We start from the raw sequence: 9722 nt of genomic DNA, 5'->3' as shown, positions 1-9722 counted from the left end.
CAACTAATATTTAAAAACCTTAAATCAAGTATGGAATCGATCTCCATTGAATCTGGACTGATTGTGATGCTAGAACGAAGTCGCATTACTTCTCATTTGTTATGATTTGATCCTTTTATGATAGATATCGGTGCATAGGCCTTTTTTCTAAATCTCGAGGGCGAGAGATGATATATTATATCTGTATGGGCGGAGTGGTTGCTAATACAAATCGTCCTATTTCCAAGTTGGGTTGACCCATTACACCGATACCAATTCGAGTTCTGGATTAGATTACAGTATATTTTTCTATTCAACTTCCCAGCAGCCATCACCTTCCAAAAGTTCCCAAAAATTGAATTTGTTTGGGAGTGTGGGTCCCATCCATTCACTTAACCTTCGAGTTCTATACGTATGCGCTTACGTTACTCTCTTTCTGACTCACTTATCCAAGACTTGAGGTGATCTAAACCGTTGGATTTTATCCCTTTCATTTTGACCATTGAATAGTTGCTCTTTTGAGTTTTGACCAACGTTTCAGATCATACGATGTGGGTCCCTTCACTCCATGTTTATTTATATCCTCAAGTGTTTATCCCTTTCATTTTGACCATTGAATAGTTGCTCTTTTGAGTTTTGACCAACGTTTCAGATCATACGATGTGATCTCCTCACTCCTTGTTTATTTATACACTCAAGTGTGAATTAATATTTTAATGTCTTGACATTTTTTTACCAAAATGTCCTTGGCAATTGGGACGAGGAAGGCCGAAGAATACATGTGTTCGAGTCAAGTGAGATTGCCACATGTATGGGAGACAAGGTCAATAAAGTCCATTCGATACCTTTTGGGATGCCCGATTAGAAACGAAAGAGGAGCGAAATGATCCCCAGGGCCCATGTGCCCATCTTATCTGGGTCAAAGTCAACTAAATTAACAAACTGAAAAGGCCAAAAGCAGCAGAGCAGATTAACATATAAAATGCCCATGGTATCCTCCATATTTACTTTCATTAACACAGTCCATAGTCCACCCTGAGACTTGTTAGGGGAATTGGGGCCAAATTAAAATGACAAAAATACCCTTCTCAGCTTAAAGGTGATCTTATTCCTCATATTTTATCTTCTTCACGCCTTCATAGTGCCTAATTGCCCATGTTGTCTGGTGTAATATTTATTTTCTTATAAACCACTAATTTTAATTTATTTTTTGACAATTTGTCACTTTCTAAAAAATTATTATAAACAATTGTTAGCCCTCATTTTTGTTCATATAATCTTCACCAATTTTTTTTTTTTCATATAATTATATAATTTCCTCAAAAAATGAGGGAACGTATCTAGGGTAAGTCAATATTTGATTGTAGATTTGTATAGTTTAATTTAGTGATTGTTTGAATGACATCTTTATAGATGCATTTATAATTTTTGATCTTTTTATTTTCTTGTCCCGTGTTTTTTTCTATTCTTTATGTCAACGATAAAAAAGAGACTCCAAAATAATTGATAGTATAGTTGCTTTAATATCTTTATTAAGAGTTATCATTATTTCACACATTTTTTTTTATTATGTATATATATGTGAAATGACAAAAATTTACCCTCATTGAAGGAAGAAGTCTGTTATACTAAGAGGACAAAAGAATAAAGTTACAAATTATTTTACACTTTAAAAATTATCAATAAGAAAATCCTTCTAATTTATCATCACTAATATGCCTTTGTCGGTCATACATATAAATGGAATTCCTTTTCCTTGTCCAACCAAGGTGTTTAGTTGTTGGGTGGCTCATTTATTAGCTAGACAGGGAATATCTCTGTGTGAACTTATGAAAACTCTTATATTAGATCCCGCAAGCTTCAATGGATGCAAATATTACTGAATAAAGTGACCTATTAATAATAAAAAAAGAAAAAAGACTTTCAGTGAAGGAGGAATGGTCACAAGAATTGGCAATCATAGGATAATTACTAACAATAATCAATAGTCAAGAATCTCTTTCTGTTTTTTGTTGTACTATTTTGATTATTTGCTCAGATGTGTTGACCATAAATTGTATCATCTAAAAATGTTTCTTATCATTGATATAATAGTTATACAAATGGGAGAGGTTGAAAAGCTTTGGACCAATGTTATATAGGCTAACAAGGAAGGGTCTTTTCTAAAATGGAGGAGAGAGGATGACATATGTTGGGTGTGATGTGTCCAACTTTTTCCTTTTCCTTATATCGATTAATAATCATATTGATTTTACTAGCATAAAAATTCTATGTTATATATTTTCCTAAACTTCTAATATATATATTTTTCCTTTTATTTTGCAAGACCCTCATTGGGCTAGTTACGGACCCATAAGAGGCCAGAAAAAGACCCATGATGAGCTGGCTGGGGAGCCACTAGGCCATACTTGGTATGAATCATCATTGGACTTATACTAGTGATCAACTATCCAGCTGCCTCCCACTTAAAAGCTCATCTCTAAACTTTCAACACATTGATTACTCCTTCTTCTTCGTTTTTAACAAGGAACCCTCGAGCCTATCTGGTTTTATGATTCAAGCCTAAGGGTAAACCTTGGTTACACATAGACAGACTTAATTGTATAACAGATCAATCGTGGAAACACTAGAGCTAGAGACATCTATTAACACACAGTGTTTGGACCACCAAAACTGGAGATGTTTGTTAACTTGTAAGAGCATGATTGCTTACAAATCTACATACCACAATGTGTTTTTGGTTTCTTTTCTTAATTATTTTTATTTTTTGTATACTAAAAAATGGTGGGGTGTAGATGGTTTCAACTCTTAATAAAATTTATTATTTTATTTTATTTTATTTTTGTTTCCGATAAGAATATGATTTATTAATAAACAAGGGACATTACAAAATAATGAATTGGCAAAAGTATTGAGTAATTGGATTCCTCATAATGAATGAATTTCATATTAAAATTCTTATTATGAAAGAATTTTAGACAAAAAATCCTCATAATGTTGTAATTGGATTCCTCTCATACCCTCTCGCATAAAGAGCTTTGAGGCCAATGGGAAGACGCGTGAGAACATCTTTACTGCATAGGGTGAAGTAATATGTAACATGGTATTTTTGCGTTCACATATTTTTGGGCATAGGGAACACCAGTTTGGGAGAATTCTTTCACCCATGATTTTATTAGGGGAAGACATTTGTCAATTGTAAAATTAACGAATAGTTTTTTTTTTTTTAATTCCAATTACTAATCGATATTGGTAAGCAAATTATTTAGCAACAGAAAACGCAAGGCCAAACTGACCCACATTTCCATCATATAGGCTGATAATCATTATATTAAAATTTATGAGGGCATTTTAGTCATTGCGTAGATTTGTAACGAGAATGGGATGAGATAAAAAGCTGATGGCTGTTCTGTAAATATTAGCAGAAGCAATGGCATATTAGTAATCAGGCCGGCGTGCTTCACAGCTTCACTACAAAACCAACACCTTCCCTGGCTTCGTTGTTCTTTTTTCGATTTGGACATTTCATTCATCATTTCATTCCCCTGGGCGGCTCTCGACGGAGAGAAGCTCAGGAGCCCTAGCCTTGTTCCGTTCTCGATTTCTCGATTTTGAAAACCCTATCTCTCGATTTTTTTTGCTGATAATTGTTTGTCGATCTTCTAATTAGTGAGCCTTCCACAGCTCAATTCAACCCTTCCGTCCCCGATTCACTGTTTTTTCCCGTCGCAATGAATCCTCTTTAATTTCTTGCGGTTGTTCGTTTAAATCGTCGATCACCGAATTCACTCTGTACCTAATCTTTCTTAGTTTACTCAAGGTTGCAGATATGGCGATCAGAATGACTGTCACCTACTCCGGCCACCTGGCTCAGAGTCTGGCTTCATCCGCCGGAGTTAGGGTAGGAAATTGTCGGCTGTTCCACGAGTGTTGTGGAAAATCACGGTTCTTATTCTCCAATCGGAAGTCTGAAGTAGATCCCGCTGCTGCTGCGACGAGTTACCGCGCCGATTTCATTAGACCTAAGGCGAGATGCTGGTCTAAGCCGTCGGTGTCGATGTATAACACGCTCGCCGGTGAATTACTTAGCGATAATTGCAATTCTCCTCTAGTTGTGGGCTTGATTTCGATGATGAAGTCGTCGGCCTGCGTTTCGGGCGCTTCTAGTGCTGGGATTTTTGGGATATCGTCTTCTTCAATGCTTGGATTAAAATCTTCTTCGTTCTTTTCCTTCCTTCAGGGGAGCAGATGGCTCCCCTGCAATGAATTCCAGGGTCCTGCAAGCAACGTTGTGGATAAAGGTGGTACACATCGTTGTGAATCTTGTGATGACGTAGATAATATGGAGTCCAAAAATTTAACGAAAGGTGTTAGAAAGTCTTGTGAAAGCAGCTGCTGGCTTTCTCGATTGGTGAATTCTTGTTCTGATGATGCTAAAGCTGTCTTTACAGCGTTAACTGTTACATTTCTGTTCCGGTCTTCTATAGCCGAACCAAGATCGATTCCATCACGTTCCATGTATCCAACTCTCGATGTTGGAGACCGAATATTAGCTGAGAAGGTAATACCATTTACTCTGCAATTTTCACAATCGTTAAAAACCTTTCTGATATTTACTCCCTCTCTAAATCTGATGAAAATATGTAAATCGTTGAAGCTAATTAGTTCTCCTTCTGTTATCAACGTTACAGGTTTCATATATGTTCAGAAAGCCTGATGTTGCAGATATAGTGATATTCAAAGTTCCTCCCATCCTTGAGGTATATTTTGAACTTCATTAGGCTATACTATAGGAACTGGGACCATTCCAGTGATACGTCTGATTAAGTTTAACCATTCTAAATTAAATATTATTTATTGCTTTATCCAGGAAATTGGTTACAGTTCAGGAGATGTATTTATCAAAAGAATTGTAGCGAAGGCTGGTGACTTTGTTGAGGTTAGCTCTCTTCACCCATTAGTTATTTTGATTCATTAGTGACTTGACAGTACAAATTGATTCCAGATGATGATCACTTAACTTGAACATTGTCCTCTATGGCAGGTCCGTGATGGGAAATTGGTGGTCAATGATGTCGTACAAGAAGAAGATTTCATATTAGAACCACTGTCTTATGACATGGATCCAGTGGTACTATTTCTTTCTAATTCTAATTAAAGTTTCTTTTGTTGAATGTTGACACTTGGCTTCATAGAAATGTAAATGGATGAAGAAGGTACTGATAATTAAAACTTCCATTTGTTGGAATTCCATTCTAATAAATCTTCTTCTGTTCATGCAGCTCGTTCCTGAAGGTTCTGTGTTTGTAATGGGTGACAATCGCAACAACAGCTTTGACTCCCATGATTGGTAAGTTTTTGAATGTGAAAATTATTTATAAACTAACCGTTTGAATAGTAGTTTTATTAGAATGGAATGCAACCCATCCATGCTTTACATTGTGTTTGTGTGGATTGCCTTTTCGATGGATCTGAACTTGGGTATTTTGAAATCCCCAAGTTTTCTGTCAAGAAAATAACCTGTTGTAAGACATCCAAAAATAGCTTTATAGATAAGTTGATTTCTAGTTTGTGAATCTAATCTCAGTGACTTATGTATGTTGCTATTTCCTTTCAGGGGTCCCCTTCCTATAAAAAACATTGTGGGCAGATCAGTGCTTCGCTACTGGCCGCCTCCGAAAGTATCTAACACTATTTATGAACCGCTTGGAGAGAAGAATCTTGTGGCAGTTTCATGAGTTATCCACATCTTCTTCAGTTATGGTGGAAGGATTTTTCTGCCCGGCAATTGCTTAGGGACAGAGTCTTTACTCACTTGGAGTCCAAAAAATGATTCAGCCATTTTTTTGGACATGTACATATGTGGTGTTCTATCATGTTGTGCTTCATGGTTTGAGTTAAAACACTTTAATGTGATGCATGTTATCTCCATCTGTACTTCACAGCCATGTCCTTTGAGGCAAAAAAACATATTTTCAAATTGCCCAACGGAGGCCCATAATCAATTCTATTTGTCATGGCATTTCTGTTCTTATTCTACAGAAGATTTGAGATTTGGTGATATTGATCTGATGCTCATGTGGTGCTGGTGCTGGTGCTGGTGCTGGTGCTGGTGCTGGTGCTGGTGCATGTGCATCAAAGTTCTATTGTTTTGGAAGTTGATTGAATGAAATATACAGAGAACAGACAATTAGTAACCGGTGAATGTATTGGTTGATTTTGAAAAGAGGTGGTCTTTTGATCCTGCTATACCTTGCGGCAACCTCTCCTGCAGTTCTCTTTGCCATAAAAGGTTATACTCGCAGCCAAAGCTACTACTTAATGTTGTCTTTTCGTTCTTTTTCTCTTTTAAGGGATGCACCATGCAGTATGATTCGGGTGGAGTTTGGATGAGAGGTGCTTTAGTCGCTTTTGTGGCCAGTAACAAAATGCAAAAGCTTACTGGTGATTGATGGGTACCCACTTGCTTTTGAGCGTTTTGAGGTCAGGCTGCCTATTTTCAAGGAGAGGCGCCAGCAGAAAGCAGCAAGCACCGGCTCATCCACACACGTCGCCCACTGACCCACACACAGCCCCCAAGTAGTAGGGAAATCCAGGGTTTTTGGGGCTCCACCGCTTTGCTTGTTCTTTTTACTTTGGCCAACTTTAAATGGTACAGCTTCACTCGAAGCATCAGTTCCAAACCTGTTGAAGGCACCAACAGTGAAATATCATGTTTGATTGTGGTTTGTGTGAAACATGTTTGAATGGGTAATTGGCGCCCACGAGTAAAATTCACTGATTGATTGCTGATCAGTAAAACCCCCCACATGAAATGAAGCTTCCCCAACCTTTCTCGAATCAGCTGCTGAGTGGGTTGGTTGGTCTCTCTCCCCTGCCTCATCAAGTGAATGGTAGCCGGTCGATGTTATGAGGAAATGCGATAATGCTCGATCTTTGCCTCCTTTCAATTGTGTTCACTCTAGAGAATAGGGTGGCCCCAGTAATGAATCTAATTCCGGCTTTCTTCCACCTTTCCTGTGAGCTGCCGCTCGGGCCTTCTTTGGTAACGGAACCCTTGGTGTTGAAGGGATTTTTGCTTTCCGATTATGGACGGATTGAGGATAGATTTATGGTAGAGAATTTCTAGTGGTGATGGTTGAATAATGAGAATATGGTCACTGGTCAGTAATGAAGTGAAGGTCAATTCATGCTGTGAATACGGTCAAATACTGAAATGTTGGTCAGTTCTGTTGGTCTGTTGATAACATTCAAGAAGCTACTCTCTGGGATAAACTTGTTTTTGCTTCTCTGCGAGATAAAGATACATTGACAGATTGACTGAACGCACAAACGTCTTTCCTTTGCAAAATGTGATTTTATTGCTCAACATTTGGGGGCCCAAAATTTATTGGTCCTTCAACTGAGTATGCTCTGATCCAATCAAAGTGGATCTGGTTTTACTTAGGGCGTTGGGGGGTGGTGGGTTTGAATTGCCTTGAAATAGGAAAGGAACAGGAGTGAAGTTCTAGAGGAAAAGGCACACAGATCATATTTGCTGGTTTGATTGATTTGACGGTGTAGGATTTATATTTTTCAAATAACAATCTTCCGATCTATTTTTGTTTTTTAAATAACAATCTTCCGATCTATTTTCCTAATATCTACAACAGCATCCCATCTCTCCAAAGCAAGCAGCATAGAGATCCGAAAGCAAGATCAGCTTTCCGCTGTCTTCTGGTTCTAATGTAAAAATTTCCTCTGCAGCATGGATTCCAATTTTCAAGTTCTTATAAAAAATAAAACAAGAGCTCAGTAAAATTCTCCATAACTAGGTATTATGGCTAAAATGTACGACTCAGTGTCTTTCAAGCGGCCTTGAAATACAGGGGTAGTCGAACGGTCCGGCAAGACTAACCATAATCCACCTAACCTACGGTAGGCATTCAAGATAGGAGCTGACTGAAAAACGGCATTAAGAAAGCTCCAGGAGTCCAACGGCTAAATCGGTACCCAGGTAGCTCAATAAAATTCTCCATAACTATGTATTATGGCTAAAAAGTACGATTGAGTGTTTGTTGAGTGGCCTTGAAATACAGGGGTAGCCAAACGGTCCGGCAAGACTAAACATAATCCACCTAATCTACGGTAGGCATTCAAGATAGGAGTTGACTGACAAACAACATTAAGAAAGCTCCAGGAGTCCAATAGCTAAATCAGTACCAAGGGAAGCTCCACATGCAAAAGGTTCATGCAACTACACGACGTTCCTGGAAGTTCAATCCATCGGATTGCAGACTATTTGCCGCTCGGAATGAGCAACTAGACAGCCACGTCACCTACCCTCCGTCGGTCGTTCCTAGACCTTTATAGCACCATCAAGAAGTATCCCTAGAAGGGAATTAATTGAGTCTATCCTGTCTACCGTAAGACATGGAGTGAATCCAAGCAGGACACCCATTGAAATATTGAATCTTCCCTAGAAGGAAGGGGATCTCGCCGTATTCTTTAAGATATGGTCAATACAGGAAAACTCCCATAATGGAAATGATCTCCACATTCACTTCCTACTATAACTCTTACCAGATCTAGACTCCTACCTACAATGGACAACTACCAAACCAGGACTCTCTACGGACAACCTCATTTCCAATTATAAAAACCCAGGTAAATTCTTTTCTAGAGGACCAATCTTTTTCCATGCTAATTGGAATTATCTATTTGCATAGAAGTTTGACTTAAGCATTAGAGAGTCCCTTGTTGGATTAGCCCAACGCTCGTTCTCTTATGTTTGTTTATCTTTGCAGGACTCGGAGGAAGATTAGGATGATTTCTAGCCGCAGCACTATGGATAATGGTCAATGGTGACTTTATGATCAGTTTTCTCTGCTTCCTATAATATCCATGCTCGACTTAAGAGGCTTACCATACACGAGTAGTGCTTCAAGACCTGGTTCCAAGCTATTTTCGTTCATGTAGTTCCAGACTTCCCTCTTATTAATAGGCCACAATGGCTAATATTTTTTGTTTTGTTTTGTTGAAAACAATGGCTAATAATGGAGAATGGAGAGGAAAGAAACAAAGCTATTTCGTCCATTCATTGTAGTCTCATCAAAGAGCTTGAAGGTCCTCATATTTATGGACGTCCTGCAATCCTGCTGCATAGAATTGATGTTGGCTGATACATATCAATATGGTCTGGCAGTACCAACACAATACAAATCTGGAGTATGTAAGATTTCCTATTAGGTGGGCTAGCATAGTCAAAGATTTGTTTCCAAAACCGGTTTAGTGGTGTTGACTAAAGATGGAGTAAGCAGAAAGAATCCAATATTATTGGTAAGTGATTTCTATGGAGATATTAGATTCTATTAGCACACCTTAATTGTATGAAATATTTATTACTATGTGTGGACCTAAGGTATTGTTTCCTTAATGGGGAGGAAACCCTAATTTTATTGCAGAGTTGGTCCCTACCCTCACCCCTATATATATATCACTGACTCATTAAGTGGAGCTAACAATCAAAAAGCATAAGGGAAAGAGGGTAGACCAGACCAACATTGATCGTGTTGTACAAGGAGCATACAAGAAGACATTGAAGAGTTCTTATTCTTCAACCATGGATTCAGGTATGTTTAAAACATGTATTTTATAGTGTTTGTCGTGCTTGCTTATCGATCTTCATGAATCGTTCCGTATCTGTTTTCTTTCAATGGTATCAGAGTTTCGTTCATGAAAAATCGATCGGCTGTACCACCAGT

General features: G+C 38.1%; 1 protein-coding gene across 1 annotated transcript; it reads left to right on the top strand.

Moving 5' to 3' along the window:
* The first annotated feature begins 3474 nt into the window (after positions 1-3474).
* On the top strand, positions 3475-6001 carry LOC122077598 (thylakoidal processing peptidase 1, chloroplastic-like). The gene is made up of 6 exons (XM_042643570.1): positions 3475-4540; positions 4671-4739; positions 4850-4918; positions 5024-5110; positions 5262-5329; positions 5597-6001. Exons 1-6 carry the CDS (start codon positions 3809-3811, stop codon positions 5715-5717), a joined length of 1146 nt encoding a protein of 381 aa, XP_042499504.1. The 5' UTR covers positions 3475-3808; the 3' UTR covers positions 5718-6001.
* Positions 6002-9722: the final 3721 nt, after the last annotated feature.

The sequence above is a fragment of the Macadamia integrifolia genome, chromosome 4 (assembly GCF_013358625.1).
Source record: "Macadamia integrifolia cultivar HAES 741 chromosome 4, SCU_Mint_v3, whole genome shotgun sequence".
NCBI classification, from domain to species: domain Eukaryota; kingdom Viridiplantae; phylum Streptophyta; class Magnoliopsida; order Proteales; family Proteaceae; genus Macadamia; species Macadamia integrifolia.
Note: the sequence above shows the minus strand (reverse complement) of the source record. Positions and strands in the feature narration are given on the sequence as shown.

Bases quoted from the DNA above. Each gene is read 5' to 3' on its own strand.
- LOC122077598 (XM_042643570.1), top strand. From the start codon at position 3,809: ATGGCGATCAGAATGACTGTCACCTACTCCGGCCACCTGGCTCAGAGT. The intron at 4,919-5,023 runs GTTAGCTCTCTT...CCTCTATGGCAG, and splicing joins AGGCTGGTGACTTTGTTGAG to GTCCGTGATGGGAAATTGGT. The intron at 5,330-5,596 runs GTAAGTTTTTGA...ATTTCCTTTCAG, and splicing joins AGCTTTGACTCCCATGATTG to GGGTCCCCTTCCTATAAAAA.